This window comes from Macaca nemestrina, chromosome 20 (genome assembly GCF_043159975.1).
Source record: "Macaca nemestrina isolate mMacNem1 chromosome 20, mMacNem.hap1, whole genome shotgun sequence".
In the NCBI taxonomy this organism is placed as follows: domain Eukaryota; kingdom Metazoa; phylum Chordata; class Mammalia; order Primates; family Cercopithecidae; genus Macaca; species Macaca nemestrina.
The window spans coordinates 7,911,512-7,934,140 of NC_092144.1; the positions used below are offsets into that span (position 1 = coordinate 7,911,512).

The following is a 22,629-nucleotide window of genomic DNA, read 5'->3' on the forward strand; positions in this document are numbered from 1 at the left end:
GACTAGGGTTTCTCTAGTTTTCTTGAGTGGTTCCCAGGTGGTCACCGATCCTCCGCACTCTGGACATCCTGGCCGTGGGGTCTTGCCAAACGAAGCTTTTCTTTTTTGAGGTGGGGGGGTCGTATTTGTATATGTGCACCCTCTACCCCGAACAAAACACAAGCGTAGTAGGAATGTTTTATTAGCAAAGAAGTTTCAGAGAGTGGGTGAAACAGGGCTATATCACTCCTTGGTCCCCACCTCATTTTGGTGGGGCCAGGGTGAGCCCCTTCCTGTCACAGTCACCCCAACTGAAATCGCCTTTCTCTTCGGCCAGTGTTAGCCTCTGAGCAGAGGACCCTGGACCATTCTGTGCGCCAAACACTGAGCTGACTGAGGAGGAGATCTCCCCACAGCTAGGTGTAGTGAGCCAGACGGGGCAGCTCACTGAACCTGGGGGTTCTCTCCATTGTCGCTGCATTCTCCTTCACCAGGTGTGGCTGTCTGGGAGCCAGGGGGTGACTCGCTCTGGAGAGAGGGGAAAAGAGGGGGGCCTGCTGCAATCTCCTTAAGGCAGGAAACGTGGGATTCAGCACCAGCCTCACCTAGTGGAGCCAGGCTGCCTGGTTTGTATCCTACCTCTGCCCCTTCTGACCTGGAAGAGGCGCTTGACCTTCCTCCCACATCTCTTCCAGTGAGGCAAGTATAGGTGTTCCTCAATTTACGATGGGTTACATCCCGGTGAGTACATCATAGGTTGAAAGTATTGCAAGTTGAAATGTATTTAATATACCTAATCTACCAAACACCACAGTTTAGCATGGTCCATCTTTAGCCTGTTCAGAACACCTTAGCCTATAGTTGGGGAAACACGTTTAACACAAAGCCTGTTTTAATGAAGTGTCGAATGTCTCATGTAATTTATTGAATACTCTGCCAAAGTGTGGTTTCTGCTAAGTACACATCGCTTTCACAGTATCATGAAGTCAAAAAATTGTAAGTGGTACCAGGCGCAATGGCTCACACCTGTAATCCCAGCTACTTGGGAGGCTGAGGCAGGAGAATTTCTGGAACCTGGGAGGTGGAGGTTGCAGTGAGCCGAGATTGTGCCATTGCACTCTTGCCTGGGCAACAAAGCAACTGTCTCAAAAAAAAAAAAAAAAATACAAAAATGAGCTGGGCATGGTGGCACATGCCTGTAATCCCAGCTACTCAGGAGGCTGAGGCACAAGAACCACTTGAACCTGGGAGGTGGAGGGTGCAGTGAACTGCGATTGTGCCACTGCACTCCAGCCTGGGTGACAGAGCGAGACTCTTGTCTCCTAAGGAAAAGAAAAAAATTATCTGGGCATAGTGGCACGTGCCAGTAGTCCCAGCTACATGAGAGGCTGAGGCAGAAGAATCGCTTGAACCCCGGAGGTGGAGGTTGCAGTGAGCTACAGTCGCCCCACTGCACTCCAGCCTGGGTGACAGAGCAAGACTCCGTCTGAAAAATAACTAAATAAAAAATTGTTAGTGGAGCCATGGTAAATTGGGGTCAACCTGTACAGGACGGGTGGGCTGATATTTTGATTATGAAAGTGCTGAAACATCCTGGCACTTGCCATCAGAGTATAGTGGTGTTGGGGGCCAATGTGTTCTGCAAACTCACCCCATCTCCAGTTCTGAAGCTCTAGACCCGCTTCCCCTGCCTGATGCCAAAGGTCTCCTTTTTCCTTTTTTTCTTTTCTTCTTTTTTTTTTGAGACGGAGTCTCGCTCTGTCGCCTAGGCTGGAGTGCAGTGGCCGGATCTCAGCTCACTGCAAGCTCTGCCTCCTGGGTTTACGCCATTCTCCTGCCTCAGCCTCCCGAGTAGCTGGGACTACAGGTGCCCGCCACCTCGCCCGGCTAGTTTTTTGTATTTTTTTTTAGTAGAGACGGGGTTTCACTGTGTTAGCCAGGATGGTCTTGATCTCCTGACCTCGTGATCCGCCCGTCTTGGCCTCCCAAAGTGCTGGGATTACAGGCTTGAGCCACTGCGCCCGGCCTTTGTTTTGTTTTGTTTGTTTGTTTTGTTTTTTTGAGACAGAGTCTCGCTCTGTTGCCAGGCTGGAGTGCAGTGGTGCAGTCTCGGCTCATTGCAACCTCCACCTCCTAGGTTCAAGTGATTTTCCTGCCTCAGCCTCCCAAGTAGCTGGGATTATAGGCACGCGCCACCATGCCCAGCTAATTTTTGTATTTTTAGTAGAGATGGGGTCTCACCTTGTTAGCCAGGATGGTCTCAATCTCCTAACCTCATGATCCACCCGCCTCGGCCTCCCAGAGTGCTGGGATTGCAGGCGTGAGCCACCGCACTGGGCCCCTTTTTCCTTTGATAAGAGCCTCCCTGGCAGTAGGTAGCAGGAGCCCAGGCATGCATGAAAGGTCTTAGCTAGGTCTCTGTGACCTTAAGTTGCTTCCCCCTTTGAGGCCTCAGTCTCATGACCTGGGGTAGTGTCAACCTCACTGGGGTTTTGCTGCTTTCACATCAAATCCCAGCCCCTGCCAGGCGCTCTGGTTTCACACCTGTAATCCCAGCACTTGATGCTGAGGCAGAAGGATCCCTTGAACTCAGGAGTTTGAGGCTGCAGTGAGCTCTGATCACGCCACTACACCCCAACCTGGGTTACAGAGTGAGACCCTGTCTCCAAAAAAAAAAAAAAAAAAGCCACATAGGAGAATCTAGACACTGGTTCTGCACCCCTGGTGCCACTTTTGGGGAGCAGAAAGGGAGGCCTGGGGCATATTTACTATCCTCTGCAGACTGAATTTGCAGCTGGGAAGGCTGGTTTCTCCAGAGCTGTGCTCACCTGGGTTTCGGGCTGGCCCGAGCTCAGGTGGGCATGTAGCAAAGTGGCCACCTCATCCTGCTCAGCCTCCAAGGCGATGGCCAGGGCACTGGTGCCCTCCTGTTGAACGTTAGGGACAGTCAGATCCCTGAGCCAAGCCATGGGCACCCCCCAAGATGCCAGCCCCATTGTGGGGTCTTACATTGTCCAGGATGGCAGGATCGCAGCCTGGCTGGGCGAGCAGCAGCCGCACGGTGTCCAGGCGCCCATACTCGCTGGCGCACATCAGCGCCGTGGCCCCATCTGCATCCTGCGCATTCACGTCAGCTCCACATGCCAGCAGGGATGCCACCATGTCCTGTCGGCCATGGCTGATGGCCAGCATGAGGGCTGTCTGCCCCGTCTGGGGAGTGGGGAAGAAGAGGGGACAGGCTGGGGTAGGCTCAGGGAAGGAAGGTCGCAGAGATTGACTCCCAAAGTGGAAGTGACTGCTGGCTGAGAGCCACAGTGGGGGCGTCCACGCACCTGACTGGCCTTGGCATTGACGTCGCCCATGCAGAAGAGTCTCTGGACCACGGCCATGTCCTCCTTCTCCCGCCCCACAGAGGTAAGTGCAGCCAGCATGAGGGCTGAGTAGCCGGCTCGGTTCTGGCGGTTGACCTCGCAGACCCCTGGGAGAGAAAAGGGGGCTGTCCACGGAGATGCCAACACCGCGGCCCGACTTGATCCACTCAGCTACCTGCAAGCCTTGGGCACGGCACCTGCATACGGGGTGGTCTCCTCAACGTTCTCCCCACAATAGCCACGTGGTTCCTGCCTCATGAGGGTGTTGCTCAAATATCTATTCAGTGAAGGACCTTCCTATTTCATCTTTTTTTTTTTTTTTTTTTTTGGAGACGTAAGTTTTGTTCTGTCACTCAGGCTGGAGTGCAGCGGCGCGATCTCAGCTCACTGCAACCTCCGCCCCCCGAGTAGCTGGAACTACAGCATGTGCCACCACGCCTGGCTAATTTTTGTATTTTTTAGTAGAGACAGGGTTTCACCATGTTGGCCAGGCTGGTCTCTAACTCCTGACCTCAAGTGATCCACCCACCGTGGCCTTCCAAAGTGCTGGAATTACAGGCATGAGCCACTGGCCCAGATCTCCCTGTTTCAAATCAGGCAGGGACTTGGTTTTGTTTGCAGCTGTATCCCTCAATACTTAGAATGATACCTGGCACATAGTACATGCTCAGTTAAACATTTGTTGACTAAATAATAAAAGGATATGTTTATTTTCATGGCCACCGCCCGCCAAGCCACCATCGTTGCTCCCCTAAAGAACAGTGCCAGCCTCCACCCTTGACCCTGAATCAACTTCAGGTTCCACACAGCAACCAGGAGCAACTATTTTATTTATTTAGAGACGGAGTCTGGCTCTGTCGCCCAGACTGGAGTGCAGTGGCACAATCTCAGCTCACTGCAACCTCTGCCTCCCAGGTTCAAGCGGTTCTTCTGCCTTGGCCTCCTGAGTAGGCACACGCCACCACACCCAGCTAATTTTTGTATTTTTAGTAGAGAGGGTTTCACCATGTTGGTCAAGCTGGTCTCAAACTCCTGACCTCGTGGTTCACCTGCCTCGGCTTCCCAAAATGCTGGGATTACAGGCATGAGCCACCGCGCCTGGCCAGGAGCAACAATTTAAAATGAATTTCGTTGCCAGGGCAGTGGTGGTGGGCACCTGTAATCCCAGCTACTCGGGAGGCTGAGGCAGGAGAATCACTTGAACCTGGGAAGCGGAGGCTGCAGTGAGCCAAGATCACACTACTGCACTCCAACCTGGGCGACAGAGTGACACCCTGTCTCAAAAAACAAAAAAACAAAAAACCTGCCAACACCTTGATTTCAAACTTCTGGCCACCTGTTGTTTGAAGCAGGTCACAGTGATACTGTGATGGCAGCCCTAGGAAGCAAAACAGCCTGGTCAACGCTGCCTGTCCTGAATGAAATATAAATGTGAGCTCAGTTTCCTCTGGGATCAGTTCTGTTACCATCCTGGCCCCTGTTCCTCCCAGTGCCTGTTTGGATGACATTTCCTGGAGTGGCTGTTTTAATCCCTGTCTCCTGCCATTCTGAAGGCTCTGAGAATTGAAGTAGTTTAAGGAAATGAATGGGCAGGAGGGGCATATAGTGAGGAGACTGGGGAAAGGAGCGGGGTCGGAGTCATGAGATGGATACCCTAGTGAGGAAGGAGAGCTGAGATGAGGGACTGGGGAGTAAAGAGTTAAGTCAAATGACAGCAAAAATGGCGGCCAGGCATGGTGGCTCACGACTGTACACCCAATGGTTAAGGAGGCCAAGGCAGGAAGATCGCTTGAGGCCAGGAGTCTGAGGCCAGCCTGAGCAATATAGTAAGACCCCCATCTCTTTAAAAATTTGGCCGGACACAGTGGCTTATGCCTGTAATCCCAGCACTTTGGAAGGCCGAGGCGGGCAGATCACGAGGCCAAGAGATAAAGAGTCAACATGGTGAAACACCGTCTCTACTAAAAATACAAAAAATTAGCCGGGCGTCGGTGGTGTGCGCCTGTAGTCCCAGCTACTCGAGAGGCTGAGGCAGGAGAATTGCTTGAACACGGGAGGCGGAGGTTGCAGTGAGCCGATATCACGCCACCGCACTCCAGCCTGGCGACAGAGCGAGACTCCATTCCCCCCCACCAAAAAAAAAAAATTAGCTGGGTGTGGTGGTTCATGCCTGTGGTCCCAAATACTCAGGAGGCTGAGGTGGAAGGATCGCTTGAGTCTGGGAGGTTGAGGCTGTATCACGCCACTGCACCTCAGCCTGGGAACAAAGCTGTCTGTAAAAAGGGGTTGGGGGATGTTCCCTGTTGGGGTGGCATGCTGTGTGGGTGTCCATGCCTTCCACTAAGACACCAGTGTAAGACGTCAGGTGGTAAGGGGGGAGCACACAGAAATAACCAGAGTGCAGTCCCTGCAGGCTAGCCAAGGGACCCACCCATCTTCCTGCTCCCTCTCCCTTTTCTCTTGCAGCTACCCTTGGCCTTGCTTAACTAAAGAATCATCCTGGCCAGGCACAGTGGCTTACGCCTGGAATTCCAGAACATTGGAGGCTGAGGCAGGAGGATCACTTGAGCTCTGGAGTTCAAGAACAGCCTGGGCAACACAGCGAGACTTCATCTCTACTAAAAATACAAAAATTAGCCAGGTGTGGTGGACAATGCCTGTAATCCCTGCTACTTGGGAGACTGAGGTGGGAGGATCACTTGGGCCTGGGAGTTGGAGACCAGCCTGAGCAACATGGTGAAACCCCATACCTACAAAAAAAATTTAAAAAGAATCACCCTCTTTGTTGACTTCATCCCCTGGTTGTCTTCTGCTATGGCCCTTACTACCATTTGAAATCATTTGTGTTTGTACTTGATAATCCTCTCTCTACACTCTTGGCTCACCACCCCCACCACACACACACACTCAAAACTACACGTTCCTGAAAGTTCTGGGGGAGCAGGCATTTATTCAACACACACTTGACGGTTTGCTGTGGGTCTGTCAGGCAGGCACGTAGGGTCAGGTGAGAGAGGGGTATGGAGAAGAGTTCATGACAGGCTGAAGGAGGATGACAGAAGCAAAGAGACAAGGGGTGGGGGCTGTGAAACGGCGAGGGCACAGGGGGTAACTGTCTCCATAAGGTCCAAGGATGACTGGAGTTGGGGAATGGGAGCCTGTGAGCCGAGAAGCTGGGAGGTGAGGGTCGGGAAGTGGGGAGCTGGGTTTCTGTAAGGGGCACAACTATTAGTGACATCAAGGTCTGGGGCTGATGTTATACCTGTAAAGCTGATGTGGGGCAGAGTCAAGGTCAAGGAAGGAGAGCAGTCAGGAGGTTGGAGGGATCATGGGGGAGGATACTGAAATTGACAAGTGTCGGCCGGGTGGGGTTGCTCACTCCTGTAATCCCAGTACTTTGGGAGGCTGAGGCAGGCAGATCACCTGATGTCAGGAGTTCAAGACCAGCCTGGCCAACATGGTGAAACCCCGTCTCTACTGAAAATACAAAAATTTGCCAGGCATGATGGCACTTGCCAGTAATCCCAGCTACTCAGGAGGCTGAGGCAGGAGAATCACTTGAACCCATAAGGCAGAGGTTGCAGTGAGCTGAGATCACACCAATGCACTCTAGCCTGGGCAACAGAGCAAGACTCCGTCTCAAAAAAGGAAAAAAAAAAAAAAAAGAAATTGACAAGCACACCACAGTTCTCCCCACTTTCTCACTTGTAGTTCTCAATAATAACTATAGGCTGGGCACGGTGGCTCACTCCTGTAATCCCAGCACTTTGGGAGGCTGAGGCGGGCAGATCATGAGGTCAAGAGATCGAGACCATTCTGGCCAACATGGTAAAACCCCATCTCTACTAAAAATACAAATTAGCCGGGCGTGGTGGCGGGCGCCTATAGTCCCAGCTACTCGGGAGGCTGAGGCAGGAGAATCACTTGAACTCGGGAGACGGAGGTTGCAGTGAGCCGAGATCACGCCACTGCACTACAGCCTGGCAACAGAGCGAGACTCGGCCTCAAAAAAACAAAAACGACTATAGAATGCTTTAACCTATGTGGAGCCTGACCAACATGGAGAAACTCTGTCTCTACTAAAAATACAAAATTGGCCAGGCGCGGTGGCTCAAGCCTGTAATCCCAGCACTTTGGGAGGCCGAGACCATCCTGGCGAACACAGTGAAACCCCGTCTCTACTAAAAAAATACAAAAAACTAGCCGGGCAAGGTGGCGGGCACCTGTAGTCCCAGCTACTCAGGAGGCTGACGCAGGAGAATGGCGTAAACCCGGGAGGCAGAGCTTGTAGTGAGCTGAGATCCGGCCACTGCACTCCAGCCTGGGCGACAGAGCGAGACTCCGTCTCAAAAAAGGAAAAAAAAAAAATCATGCCTATAATCCCAGCTACTCAGGAGGCTGAGGCGGGAGAATCCGGGAGGCGGAGGTTGCAGTGAGCCAAGATTGTGCCATTGCACTGTAGCCTGGGCAACAAGAGCGAAACTCCGTCTCAATGCTCTGGAAATGCAATCTTGAGATAAGGAGGAACTGGCTGGAACAGCCTAGGCTCTGTTCCTGTCCCCATCTAGAAACAGGTTGTCCTTTAATGCGTTAGCCCAGCAATTCCTGTTCCCCAGGGTATAAACCTAGAATGGGCCGCTTTCCACCTGCAGTGCAAGTGGGGCACCTGCAGACCAGATGCCATCCATCTTGGGCAGCCTTCCTGAGCCTTGGGGGATTGCTCACTGTCAGTCTTAGGCTTCTGCTGTCCCTTGCTGCCTATCTGTAAATAAGGAAACTGCTTCGTGTAACTCGTTATGTGAATGAGTATTCTACCTTACCAGACTCGGGCAGGTAGGAAAAGCACATTCCAAGGTGCAATGGGCTGAAGGGGTAACCAGTGCACAGTGGACCTGCTTTGCAGCAGGGATTAGGCTGGAGGGAGAGAGGGAGAACTGGCCAGGAGCTAAGGTTCAAGAAACAAGGAGCTACTTGAGGTCAGAGGTAGAAGCCGGAGAGGCAGAGTGGGGAGGGGTCTAGTTAGTGACAAGATGCTCCAAGGTAGGGTTTGAGAAGGAAGAGGGGTAAAGGTCTGGAAGTGGAGAGCAAGAACAAAGGGCACACCCAGGTACCTCCAGGCCCTGGATTCCAGGGCATGAAAGAGGAAACAGCTCCTGAATGCAGGGGCATTAGTGTATATGACAGCAAGCAAGTATAGGCAGAGCGGAGATGGGTGAGAACCAGGAGAGGGTCTGGAGAGGCCGAGCCAAATGGGAATTAGAGGCTGGGCACACTGGTTCACACCTGTAATACCAGCACATTGGGAGGCCTAGGCAGGAGGATCACTTGAGGTCAGGAGTTCAAGACCAGCCTGGCAACATGGTGAAACCCGTCTGTACTAAAAATATAAAAATTGGCCGGGTGCGGTAGCTCACACCTGTAATCCCAGCACTTTGGGAGGCCAAGGCGGGCAAATCATCTGAGGTCGGGAGTTCGAGACCAGCCTAACCAACATGGAGAAACCCCATCTCTACTAAAAATACAAAATTGAGGCTGGGCGCGGTGGCTCAAGCCTGTAATCCCAGCACTTTGGGAGGCCGAGACGGGCGGATCACGAGGTCAGGAGATCGAGACCATCCTGGCGAACACGGTGAAACCCCGTCTCTACTAAAAAAATACAAAAAACTAGCCGGGCGAGGTGGCGGGCGCCTGTAGTCCCAGCTACACAGGAGGCTGAGGCAGGAGAATGGCGTAAACCCGGGAGGCGGAGCTTGCAGTGAGCTGAGATCTGGCCACTGCGCTCCAGCCCCGGCGACAGAGCGAGACTCCGTCTCAAAAAAAAAAAAAAAAAAAATACAAAATTAGCCGGGTGTGGTGGTGCATGCCCGTAATCCCAGCTACTTGGGAGCCTGAGGCAGGAGAACAGCTTGAATCTGGAAGGCAGAGGTTGCAGTGAGCCAAGATTGTGCCATTGCATTGTAGCCTGGGCAACAAAAGCGAAACTCCATCTCAAAAAAAAAAAAAAAAAGCCGGGTGTGGTATGCGAGCCCATAATCCCAGCTACTCAGGAGGCTGAGACACAAGAATCACTTGAACCTGGGAGGTGAAGGTTGCAGTGAGCTGAGATTGCACCACTGCACTCCAGCCTGGGCGACAGAGCGAGACTCTGTTCAAACAAACAAACAGGGCCGGGCACAGTGGCTAACGCTTGTAATACCAGCACTTTGGGAGGCCGAGGCAGGCTGATCAGTTGAGGTCAGGAGTTTGAGACCAGCCTGGCCAACATGTTGAAACCCTGTCTCTACTGAAAGTACAAAAATTAGCTGGGCATGGTGGTGGGCGCCTGTAGTCCCAGCTGCTTGGGAGGCTGAGGGAGGAGAATCGCTTGAAACCGGAAGGCGGAGGTTGCAGTGAGCAGAGAGATCGTGCCACTGCACTCCAGCCTGGGCAACAGAGCGAGACTCCATCTCAAAAAAAAATAAACAACAACAACAAAACAAGTAAGGATTCAAATGCAGGAGATAAGGGGGCCAAGGAGCCTGAGGCCTCTTGTGGTGACCAACGATGCCAACTCCCCTGCCACAGCCACAGCCCCCTTTAAGGCATGAGATGCCCAAGAAATTCATTTAGATTCATTCAGTGTCCCCTGTCTCCGACAATGGCCCAGCTTCCAGAGCAGCTGTATCCTTTCCTGGGTCATAAAGACTGCAGGGATGGGAGGGATCTGTGTGTTTAGGGGGTTCGGGGCAGGCAGTGGGACCCGCCTCAGCCTGCAGTTAGTGCCAGAGGTGCCCAAAGGCTGACTCAGAGGTTTCTGAACCTGCAGGAGGGCACCTGGAGGGAGGGGGCTCCTGGTGGACAGCAGTTTGTTTACCGCCCACCAGACCCTTTGTGCCCAGTTTATTGGGGCAAGCAGCTGGAGGTGGGTGGGGCAGAGTGTCCCATCCCAGGAAGGAGTCAGAGCCCCGCCTGGTGAGTTCCTCCCCTCCAGGCTAGACACTGGGGCTCAGGAACTCCGTGAGTGCTCCGGCTGGAGATTCAGGGACAGAGCACATGGTGGCCATTTACTGATCTCCTACCACCCGTATTATCATAGCTACCCAGGGAGGGAGGCCTTGCCAACCCCATTTCACGAGTAAGATTAAATAATGCCCCTAAACTGAGGTTTACCTAAGCCCAGAGCTGTTTATTCCCTCCAGCTGCAAAGTGGGAGGAGCCTCAGGGCAGAACTAGAGGTATGGTGGGGCCAAAAGGCCTCTTTTCCTTTTTTTTTTTTTTTTCCCAGACGGAGTCTTGCTTTGCCGCCCAGGCTGAAGTGCAGTGGTGTTCACTCTTGGCTTACTGCAACCTCCGCCTCCTGGGTTCAAGTGATCCCTGCACCTCAGCCTCCCTAATAACTGGGATTACAGGTTCCCACCACCACGCCCTGCAAGTTTTTTTTGTTTGGTTTTGTTTTGTTTTTGTTTTTGAGACTGAGTCTCACTCTGTCGCACAGGCTGGAGTGCAGTAGCACGATCTCAGCTCACTGCAACCTCTGCCTCCCAGGTTCAAGCTATTCTCCTCCCTCAACCTCCTGATTAGCTGGAATTACAGGCATGTGCCACCACACCCAACTAATTTTTGTATTTTTAGTAGAGATGGGGTTTTGCCATGTTGGCCACGCTGGTCTCGAACTCCTGACCTCAAGTGATCTGCCCACCTCAGCCTCCCAAAGTGCTGGGATTACAGACATGAGCCACTGTGCCTGGCCCAGAGGGCAGAAGGCCTTTCAGAACCCAGACACGAAAGGTTTAAAACCTGAGGAGGTTGACTGGGTGCAGTCACTCACACCTGTAATCCCAGCACTTTGGGAGGCTGAGGCAGGCAGATCATGAGGTCAGGAGATCAATACCATCCTGGTCAACATGGTGAAACCCCATCTCCACTAAAAATACAAAAATTAGCTGGGCGTGGTGGCGCACGTCTGTAGTCCCAGCTACTCGGGAGGCTGAGGCAGGAGAATCGCTTGTACCTGGGAGGCAGAGGTTGCAATGGGCCGAGATGGCGCCACTGCGCTCCAGCCTGGTGACAGTTTGAGACTCCCTATCAAAAATAACATAACATAACATAACATAAACATAACATAACATAACATAACATAACATAACATAACATAACATAACTCGAGGAGGAGTGGTGCCCTGTGCTGGCAGCCATTCTCTGCTTTCATCTCCAGAGTCTTTGAGCCTAGGTCAGACCCCTGCCCCCTCCTCCCCTATTTCCTGGTGTCCCACCCACCCTCCCTTAGCTCTGACCCGTATTCAGGAGCAGGCTTGCGATGGCCAGATTCCCGTGGGACACACTGTAGTGGAGGGCCGTGTTTCCGTTGCCATCCGTCAGGTTCACCACGTGCGCCAGCAGCTCGGGTCCCAGGTGCCTCACCCCTTCCAGCATCCTGGCCACGGGCTCCGCCTGAGAGCGCCGCTGGCTGGACACTCGAAACCACTCCTGGGCCACGAGGCGCACTGCACCCTGCCGGGATAGGGGCGAAGATGACGTCAGCGATGTTGGGGGAGTTGGAGGGGGTACTGGGAAGAGACCCCTTTGGCGTTTCCAGGCAGGGAAGGAAGGTCACCCCTCGCTCCGGTGGGGAGCCATGCGGACCCAGATGGAGCGTCGGGGCCACACCCCTATCGGAGGGCAAACATGCGGGGAGGGGGGTCCTTTCCTTCTAGGGAAGATTTTGCGGGAGAAACTGGAATGCGGAAAGGCAATGAGCGCTCGCCCCTGGGGAGTCCGGGAGTGGGGCCGGGGCCGGGCCTCTTTGGGGAAACCAAGGAAAGATCGGCGCTGTCCTGGGAAGGAGATCCCTTCGGAGAACCCGGGGTAAGGCCAGATGCCTGGCGGGAAGGGATGGAACCCGGTGCGCTCCCCTAAGTGGGTGTCAGAGGTTCTTGGAGGCGCCCGCGCCACTCCCTGGTGCTGGGCTCCCGGGGCACTCACGCCGTCGCGGGCTACTCCGCGGGGCCGGCTCAGCTGCCGCTGCAGCGCTGCGCACGCCTCCCTTAGACGCGGGCTCAACTCACACCTGCAGAGAACGCCAGGAAAGGCTCAGGATGGATCGGGGGCAGCGCCGACCAGGAGGGGAGCAGCTGCCTCCTCTCCAAACTCCTAGCGAGCGCCGCTCACCTCCCCTGTGCCACCGGCTGAGGCTCTGCCTCCGCCTCGGGCTCAGGGTCCCGGATGTCCCCGCCGCTGGGAGGGCCAGGGGTGCCCGAGTCGGATTCCCCGCCGCTGTCATCCCCGGTGCCTGAGGAGCTACCCGGGGGCTCGGCGCCACCGTTGTCGCTGTCGCCATCGCTGTCGCTGGCGTCCTCGCTGGAGGAGCTCTCGTACCTGGGGGCAGGGTGGGAGGCGTCTGCTAAACCTACCCTGTGGGCTCGTTCTGGAGACCTGTGACGTGAGTGTGGACGTTCCCATTTTATAGATGAGGAAACTGAGGATTTCCCAGACCACGCTGCCAGCAGAGGGGCAGAGCTGGGGTTCCAACCCCAGTCTATGTCCCGGCAGAAGATGCCACGGGAGGGGAAAGGCGCTCACTCTCCGTTGAGGACCCCAACAAACTGCAGGTTCTTGGGTCCGGAGCTGGGTTGGGCACCAGCGGTGCCGTCTCTCTTCTTCATGATGGATTTGAGGATGCCTGGCGGGGATGAGATGAGGGCACTGAGTTCGAGTCCGGCACCCAGCAAGCCAGGGCCCAGCGACGGGGTTGGGACTCACCCGCGGGCGCCACGGCCCTGTCTCTGTCCGTGGATCCGGGCGAGCTCTCCTGAATCAGGGAGGGCACCTCCGCCGGGGGCTCCGTCTGCGCGGCCTTTTCGGCACAGCTCCACAGGGTCTGGGTGGTGGCCTCGTGCAGCTGGGCCCCCACCTCTGCCTCCTCCGCAGCCTCGCGGGCCTCCTCCAGCTCCCGCAGCCGGCCCCGCAGAAGTTCACTCACCCCGCGCTGGTGCTCCAGGCTGGCTCGCAGCAGCTCCAGCTCACGCTCGGCGACCGCGGGCAGCCCCAGCAGCGCCTCGGTCACCCATGCATCTGCCTCAACGGTCTCGGGGGCAGCCTCCACGCCGGCCTCCCGGGTCTCCGGCACGGCCTGGGCACCCGTTTCTCGGGTCTCGCGCACGGCCTCGACAGCCACCTCCCGGGTCTGGGGTGTCCCATCGAGACTCCCGACCGCCCCGTCGAGGACCTGGAGCGCGCCCTCGCTGCGCCCTGCAGCCAGGCCGTCTGGGCCGTCAGCCCGGGGGCTGGCCTTGGCACGGACGCCACGCTCGGAGGTGGCCAGGCGCTCGGTAAGCCGCCGCAGCTGGGCGAGCTTGTCCGGGCGCGTCTCAGCCTCCCAGTCTGGCTCGGACTGCGCGCGCCCGGCCAGCAGCCGCGCCTTCTCAGCACGCAGCGTGCGCACCTGCTCCTGCAGCTCGGGCAGCGCTCGCGCCTGGTCCTCGAGCTCGCGCAGGCGCCTCAGCGCCGCGGCCATCTGCTCGCGTACCAGCTGCAGCTGGGCAGGGCCGGGCGAGGCAGGGGCAAGGTTAGGGGCGGGGCTGCTGCGGCCGGACACTCGTGGGCTGCGAGGGACCCCGCGGCCGGGGCTGGGCGCTCGCTCGTGTGCCTGCGCCAGCTCCAGCCGTCGGCTGGTCTCCCGAAGCGTGTGCTCGACGCGCGGGTTGCGCACGGGCGCGCGCGGCGACATCAGGGACTCGGAGGGCGCGCCCGAGGAGAGTACGCCCGGTGCTCCACCGTCGTCACTGGCCAGGGACTCGCTGGATGTCCAGGCGCCTGGGCTACGTGCGCCCGCGAGGCCGGGCCGGGGCGCGCGGGGACGGCGCGCGGGCAGGGGTCCAGGGACGCGGCGGGCGGCGGGGCCACGCTCCAGCTCCTCTATGTACTTGAGGAAGTCCAGGTCCAGGTGGAAGCCATAGGGCGTCTCCACCAAGTAGGGCGAGCTCGGGCTGCGGGCGCCCCCGGTGGCGGGGACCGGGCACAGGCGGGGGCCGCCCAGGTCTGGAGGCACGACGGGGGCACGGGGAAGGGGCATCAGAACAGGGAGACCCGGGAGATACCAAACAAACCGAGCGTGTCCCCCACCCATGCCCACGCTTCACACCTATCTGTACCCAAGTTTTCACTCAATCGCACGTTTAATGAGCGCCTACTGTATGCTAAGCACGTTTCTAGGCCCTGGGGACAAAGCAGTGAGCTAGACAAACATCCCTGTCCTCCTGTAGAAAGCAGATAAGCATCCTTCTAAACGATACCTAAGGCAATGATAATAATAATGGAATAAACGGAGGAGGCGCTACTTAGCCTCTGGTTGCCAGGGAAGCTTTCCCGTGTAGGGGACTTTCCTGTGGAGGGGAGCCCTGGCCCGGCGTGGTGATTCGCGCCGGTAGTCGCAGCATTTTGGGAGGCCGACACAGGCGGATCACCTGAGGTCAGGGGTTCCAGACCAGCCTGGCCAACATGGTGAAACCCAGTCTGGGCTAAAAATAAGAAAATTAGCTGGGCGGTGGTGGCGCGCGCCTATAATCCCAGCTACTCCGGAAGCTGAAGCAGGAGTATCACTTGATTCTGGTAGGCGGAGTTTGCGGTGAGCGGAGATCGCACCACTGCACTCCAGCCTGGGCGACAGAGGCGACCCTCTCAAAATAAATTAAAAAAAAAAAAAAAAAAAAAAGGAGCCTGGGCCCGACGTGGTGGCTCACGCCTGTAATCTCAACATTTTGGGAGGCCAAGGCGGGTGGATCGCTAGAGCTTAGGAGTTCGAGACAAACCTGGGCAACAAAGTGAGACCTCATCTCCAAAAAAAAAAAAAAAAGAAAGAAAAAGAAATAGCTATGCATAATGGTGAGCGTCTGTAGTCTCAGCTACTCAGGAGGCTGAGGTGGGAGGATCACTTGAGCCGGGGAGGCAGAGGTTGCAGTGAGCCGAGATCGTACCACTGCACTCCAAACTGGGTGACAGAGTGAGACCCTGTCTCAAAAAAAAAAAAAAAAAAAAGGTTGGCCCAGGGGAAGCCCTGCAGGATGAGGAGGAAGCAGCTGGGAAAAGGTTTCTAGAAGAAAACAGCCCATGGAAATACCCTGGGGTAGGAGGGAGGAGGGTCAGCTGGAGTCACAGCCAGCTGGAGACCAGGGTGTCCCGAGCAGAGTAAAGGAAGGCAGGGAGAAGAGGAATGGAGGCACAGGGGCCACACTTTCCTGGTTTGAGGGCTACCTGGGGAGGGGGGTTGTAGTCCACTTGTGATTTGTGCCATAGGTGGGAGTTTTTTTGTTTTGATTTTTTCTTTGTTTGAGACGGAGTCTCGCTCTGTTGCCTAGACTGGAGTGCTGTAGTGCCATCTCGGCTCATTGCAACCTCTGCCTCTCAGGTTCAAGGAATTCTCCTGCCTCAGCCTCCCGAGTAGCTGGGACTACAGGTGCCCACCACCACACCCGGCTAATTTTTTGTTTTTTTTTTTTTTTTTTTTTTTTTTTTTGAGACGGAGTCTCACGCTGTTGCCCAGGCTGGAGTGCAGTGGTGCGATCTCGGCTCACTGCAAGCTCCGCCTCCCGGGTTCCCGCCGTTCTCCTGCCTCAGCCTCCTGAGTAGCTGGGACTACAGGCGCCCGCCACCGCGCCCGGCTAATTTTTTTTTGTATTTTTAGTAGAGACGGGGTTTCACTGTGGTCTCGATCTCCTGACCTTGTGATCCGCCCGCCTCGGCCTCCCAAAGTGCTGGGATTACAGGCTTGAGCCACCGCGCCCGGCCAATTTTTGTATTTTTAGTAGAGACAGGGTTTTACCATGTTGCCCAGGCTGGTCTTGAACTCCTGATCTCAAGTGATCCCCCCACCAAGGCCTCCCAAAGTGCTAGGATTACAGGCATGAGCCACCGCACCCGGCCGTGATTGATACCATAGGTGGTTTAAAGCAGGCTCATGACATTGGAGAGGACCCTCTGGCCACTGGAGGGCTGTGTCCACACACACAGGCATCAAGCATTTCTCTGTGCATGCGCGCACACACATATCTCTTTTTGCACACTCACCAGGCAGGTTCTGATGCAGGGCAAACTTGGCCATGTTTCCTGCAGCAGCTGTCAGAGGCACCCTGCAAAAGGGGTGAGGGTGGGGCTGGGTGCTGTCCCTCTGGCTGGAGCCTCTGGGGCCTGCCTTTGAGTCTAAGTAAACAGGACCCAAGAGCTCTCCTCCACCCACCAACCTCCCTCCACACATGCCCTATCTTTCCTCTTCCCACAAGAGACCTTGAAACTTTTTTTTTTTTTTTTTTTTTTGAAACAGAGTCTCGCTCTGTCACCCAGGCTGGTGTGCAATGCTGCAGTCTCGGCTCATTGCAGCCTCCACCTCCCGGGTTCAAGTGATTCTCCTGCCTCAGCCTCCTGAGTGGTTAGGATTACAGACGCCCACCACCACGCCTGGCTAATTTTTGTATTTTTAGTAAAGATGAGGTTTCACCATGTTGGCCAGGCTGGTGTCGAACTCCTGACCTCAAGCTATCCGCCTGCCTCGGCCTCCCAAAGTACTGGGATTACAAGCATGAGCCACCGTGCCTAGCTGACCTTGAAACTTTGGATGGAATGAATGATCCCCAGGTGTCAGACATCAGCCTGCTGGGCAGGAGGAAGCAGGAAAGACATCAAGCAAAAAGAAGAAGATGACCAAGAAAACAAGGGTAGCTGGGAGTCGGGAAGGCGTTCCAGACCTGCTGAGTTTTCTGATAATCTCTGGGGAAAATTAGAAATGGATGCTCTATGTAGTGGAGTATGAGCCTTTAGGAAAGGAAGACCAGAGCTGGAAGCCCTTCACAGGATCATTAAAAACTCATCTGGAACCAGGTACCCTGGCTTATGCCTGTAATCCCAGCGCTCTGGGAGGCCGAGAGGGGCGGATCACCCGAAGTCAGGAGTTCAAGACCAGCCTGGCCAACATGGTGAAACCCCGTCTCTACTAAAGATCCAGAAGTTAGCCAGGTGTGGTGGCGTGCATCTGAAGTCCCATCTACTCAGGAGGCCGAGGCAGGAGAATCGCTTGAACCCAGGAGGCGGAGGTTGCAGTGAGCTAAGATCGCGCCACTACACTCCAGCCTGGCAACAGAGCAAGATTCCGTCTCAAAAAAAAAAAAAAAAAAAAAAAAAAAGATGTAATTGTGCATCTAAAGTTGTACCAAGGTCAGTTGTGAAACTCTTGCAGGAATGATGGGGAATTGCGGGCTGGATGCACCAAAGATCCAAATCAACAGATACTTGTCTCCCTGGAATGTCGCTAGTGGAGTGTCACAGGCTTGATCCTTGGCTCGTAAGTTTGTAATGCAAACACAAACACCTGGGTTGTCAGAGCTGTATTATTCATGAGGCTGTCTGGGAACGTGACTGTTTAGATGACATGATGGAGGCTGTAAGAGAGTGAGGAAGATTGGGCCACATATAATAATGTGATATTTAACAAGGACAAACATTGAATCCAGAACTTTGGTTCAAAAAGCACAGGGTGAAATCTCAGCACTCTGGAAAGCCAAAGCAGAAGGATCGCTTGAGCCTAGGAGTCAAGACCCACCTGGGCAACATAGTGAGACCCTATCTCTTTTTTCTTTTCTTTTCTTTTCTTTTTTTTTTTGAGACAGAATTTCCCTCTTGTTGCCCAGGCTGGAGTGCAATAGCTCGATCTCAGCTCACTACAACCTCCACCTCCCAGGTTCAAGTGATTCTTCTGCCTCAGCCTCCCAAGTAGCTGGGATTACAGCCACTGCTACTACACCCGGCTAATTTTTTGTATTTTTAGTAGATACAGGGTTTCATCATGTTGGTCAGGCTGGTCTCGAACTCCTGACCTCAGGTGATCCACCCACCTCGGCCTCCCAAAGTGCTGGGATTACAGGCATGAGCCACCGTGTCTGGCCGCTATCTCTACTTTTTTTTTTTTTTTTTTTTTTTTTTTTAAATAGCGAAACCACCAGCACAGTGGCTCATGCCTGTAATGTCAGCACTTTGGGAGATCGAGGTGGGTGGATCACCTGAGGTCAGGAGTTCAAGAGCAGCCTGGCCAACATAGAGAAGCCTCATCTCTACTAAAAATACAAAATTAGCTGGGCGTGGTGGTGCACGCCTGTAATCCCAGCTACCCGGGAGGCTGAGGCAGAAGAATCGTTTGAAACTTAGAGGCAGAGGTTGTGGTGAGCTGAGATCGAGTCATTGCACTCCAGCCTGGGCAACAGAGCAAAGCTGTGTCTCAAAATAAATAAATAAATAAATAAATAAATAAATAAATAAATAAATAAATAAATAAAAGAAATGGCAAAACCCCATCTCTACAAAAAACACACACATTTCCTGGATGTGTTGGCATGCACCTGTAGTCCCAGCTACTCAAGAAGCTGAGGCAGGAGTATCTCTTGAGTCCAGGAGATGCAGGCTGCAGTGAGCTATGATCATGCCACTGCATTCCAGCCTGGGTGACAGAGCAAGACCTTGTCTCAAAAAAAAAAAGAAAAGAAAAGAAAATGAAAAAAGAAAGAAAAGTAAAGAACGGGAGCACAGAGTGGGAAAGATGGGCTTTGGAAAGCCCATATGGAAAACCTTCGGGGAGGGGAAAGTGCCTATGGTGTGTCCTGCCTGATGACGTGTAATCCCCATAGCTGGACACAATGGTGCATGCCTGTAATCCCAGCTACTCAGGAGGCTGAGGCAGGGGAATCGCTTGAACCCGGGAGGCAGAGGTTGCAGTGAGCTGAGATCGTGCAATTGCTCTCCAGCCTAGGGGACAGAGCCAGACTCCGTCTCAAAAAAAAAAAAAAAAAAAAGTCTATATATATATATATATATATATATATATATATATATATACACACACACACACACACACACACATATATCCCCCATACAACACTTTGCATACTGCAAAGTAGTATTATTATTCATATTTTGCAGATGGAGAAACTGAGGCACAGAACAATTAAATCAGTTGCCTGTGGGAAGCACCCTCAGATTGGGCTCTGCCCATCTTCTGCGGACCCCTTGCCAGCAGGTCCCTGCCACAGCTTCTCACTGCCCCTTACCTGTCCAGTCCTCCACTGACAGGCATCTGCCAGACCCAGTTCATCCTGTCCCTGGGCCACTGCCCATCTGGGCTAACCACATGGCAACACTCCCAGCCACGCCTTCTGGCTTCTCGAATCCCTGGTGACCACCTGTGTGCCTGATACTACCAAGCATTGAGCACCCACCAGCCCTCCTGACTCATTACCCTACTCCGCTGCTGGGGAAACCCTCACCCCACCTCCCACTTCTGTCTGGCCGAGGTCCGTGACCCCTCCCTTCCCACTCCAAGGCCAGGCAGGGGGCCCTTTCCAGTCCCCAAGCAGCTGTTTCCCGTCCCTTCACACCGGCTGCAAGGGGTGGGTCAACAGGCCAGCGGGTCATTGCAGAGAACAGCCAATGCCGTTCATCACTTGCTTTCAGGAAATTGCCAGGGAAGAACTGGGTTGTGGAAAGAGTCCAGATCAAGGGTTGGGGGGGTCTGGGTCTGCTTCTCACACAGCTGGCTGTATGACGCAATGGGGTCAGCGTCCTCCTCCGGTGACCTGGTCACACCCAAATCCCAGGCCCTGGGATCTCATAAGACAGCTGTGGGTCATTCCTAAGACCTAAACCAGCTGAAGCAGTTGGATCCAGAGGCTGGGCTAAGAAAGGAATGGATTCCTCCAGAATATCAAATAATAACAACACTTTTGACATTTACTATGGGCCAGCCTCTAGTCTAAGGAATTTATGGATATTTACTTTTTTTTTTTTTAAGAGGCAAGGTCTCACTCGCTGTGTCACCCAGGCTGGAGTCAGTGGCTCCATCATAGCTCACCGTGGCCTTGAACCCCTGAGCTCAAGTGATCCTCCCGCCTCAGCCTCCCAAATAGCTGAGACTACAGTAATGGACCTCTACACCTGGCTAATTCAGGCTAATATTTTAAATTTTTTGTTTGTTTGTTTTAGATGGAGTCATGCTCTGTCGCCCAGGCTGGAGTGCAGTGGTGCGATCTCGGCTCACTGCAACCTCCGCCTCCCAGGTTCAGGTGATTCTCCTGCCTCAGCCTCCCAAGTAGCTGAGACTACAGGTGTGCACCACCATGCCTGGCTAATTTTTGTATTTTTAGTAGAGACAGAGTTTCACCATGTTGGCCAGGCTGGTCTCAAACCAGGTGTGAGCCATGCCCGGCCTAATTTTATTTTTTGTAGATACAGGTGTCTTGCTATGTTGCCCAGGCTGGCCTCCAACTCCTGGGCTCAGGCAATCTCCCCAGTTCAGCCTCCCAGAGTGCTGGGATTATAGGCGTGAGCTACTGCACCTGATTTTGACTTATTTTTTTAAAATCCTAGCTAAATCCACTGAGGTTGGATTTCCTATGACCATTGTCCCTTCCCCTATTGTACAGATGGAGAAACTGAGACACAGAACAGTTTAGTGTTCTGCCTGTGTCCTGTCATAAACAGGGAGAGGCAGGATTTAAACCCAGGCAGGTCTTCCAGAGTCCTTGCTTTGGCCACTACACTTGAATGCTTTCTTTTTTTTATTTTTATTTTTGAGACAGAGTCTCTGTCACCCAGGCTGGAGTGCAGTGGTGGGATCTCGGCTCACTGCAACCTCCGAGCCCAGGGTTCAAGCGACTCTCCTGCCTTAGCCTCCTGAGTAGCTGGGATTACAGGCACCTGCCACCACACCCGGCTAATGTTTGAATTTTTAGTAGAGACGGGGTTTCATCATGTTGGTCAGTCTGGTCTCAAACTCCTGACCTCGAGAGATCAGCCCTACTCGACCTCCCCAAGTGCTGGGATTACAGTCATGAACCACCAAGGCTGGACTTGAATGCTTTCTAGAAACAGCCCCTTCCCCTTACCAGCAAGAGCAGGGAGCCTTAGGGAGCTTGTCCCTCCCAGCCTACACCTGTGTCAGACTCTGTGGGTGTCCCTGATTGGGGGTGGACTGGAGTGGGGCGTGGAGCTGCCTTCCCTCTCCTCCGCTCCCTGCCCTGGCTGTCACGGCTAGATCCGGATTCTCTGCCTGAGACCCCCTCATTAGGCCGTCAGAGCCGACGCCATACGCCCCCTCTCCCGCCCCAGGGACTATTTTGGGACGTAGAGCTGTGATCACCAAACCGGAGTGGTGGGGGCCACGGCAGGCCAGTGAGGATCCCAGTCCTGGGGAGAGGGCGCCTTCCAGGAGGCCCTGAGTACTGGCAGCCCCTGATGTTTGCTGGGACTCTCAGACTCTTGAGGTGGGTGGGGGGGGGGTTGGTGACGGCAGGAAGGGGGGTGCTAAAGTCATCATCACCCGTCCACCCCCAGGTCTTCCTAGCGGCACAGAGACAGAGCAGTTTCCTACAGGAAGCGCCGCCGGGCGGTCCCATCCGCTACCCATTGTCTGCGGGTCCGGGGGCCGTGCGTCCCTCCCCAAAACACCGTTTCCGTGTCACGCTCCCACACCCAGCCCAACGCGAGGGGCTGGATGGGGTCCCCAAGCCGTCCCGGGAAAGGGTCCCAGAGCCGGTTGTGGTATTAGGAAGCGAACAAGCCCCTCAGTGAGCTCCCGAAGGGCGAGAGGGGGGCGAGCCCACGCCTCCAGAGCCCCCCACTCTGCTCGCTACCCACCTGGGTCTCCCAATGTGGGAGGGGTCCCGGCCCGAGGACACGGCGCCCGCCCCGTCGCAGCGGGCAGAGTCCGCAGTGGGGCTGGAAACGCAGCGTAGCGCCGGGTCCCGGTGCGTCCCCGAATCCAACCTCCCAGGGATCCCCCATCCGTGTCCCCGCAAGCTGGCGATTTACCTGAAGCCGCAGCCCCAGCCGCGCCCGCACCCGAGCCCGCCCCCTCGAACTCCGGGGACTGATTATCAAGGCCCTCGCCCTAACTGACGGCCATGCCAGCCAACCAGCCCCTGAGGCCCTCCACGCTATCCAATGGGACGGTGGGGTGGGACAGGCAGGCGGGGCCTGGAATGTAGGGCGTGACTGGGGGCGGGACCTGGAGTGACGGTCGCCGAGCGCGGGCTGGTGGCATTTCTGCCCCAGCAGAGGTCAAGTCCCTGCCCAGCGCCGGGCCAAGGAGCTTGGATTTGATCCACAAGCCCGAGGGAGCCATGGGAGAACTATGAGTAGAAGAGTAACCCAGTGGGATTTCTGTAACTGGCATTTATTTTGCAGTGCCTGGGTGAAGTACCAGGACCCGGATCTTCCCCATCGCAGGGCCTCTGCACATGAAGTTCCACCTATCTGAAGTGCTTTT

The 22,629-nt window shown here is 54.8% G+C and overlaps 1 protein-coding gene across 7 annotated transcripts; it reads right to left on the bottom strand.

Moving 5' to 3' along the window:
* Positions 1-165: 165 nt before the first annotated feature.
* Positions 166-22,221, bottom strand: LOC105482951 (KN motif and ankyrin repeat domains 3). 7 transcript variants are annotated; one of them, XM_071088024.1, is made up of 12 exons: positions 22,173-22,221; positions 17,528-17,755; positions 16,392-16,453; positions 13,089-14,366; positions 12,909-13,008; positions 12,498-12,704; positions 12,312-12,396; positions 11,624-11,840; positions 3,312-3,457; positions 2,989-3,189; positions 2,808-2,906; positions 166-507 (listed from the first exon to the last, which is right to left on the bottom strand). In XM_071088024.1, exons 3-12 carry the CDS (start codon positions 16,423-16,425, stop codon positions 424-426), a joined length of 2,451 nt encoding a protein of 816 aa, XP_070944125.1. In that variant the 5' UTR covers positions 16,426-16,453; positions 17,528-17,755; positions 22,173-22,221; the 3' UTR covers positions 166-423. The 7 variants fall into 7 exon arrangements, 6 of the variants coding, with proteins under 6 accessions (XP_070944125.1, XP_011741797.2, XP_070944123.1 ...); XM_071088020.1 differs by lacking the exon at positions 166-507 and adding an exon at positions 534-1,119; XM_071088021.1 differs by lacking the exons at positions 166-507; positions 22,173-22,221 and adding exons at positions 534-1,119; positions 21,999-22,166.
* Positions 22,222-22,629: the final 408 nt, after the last annotated feature.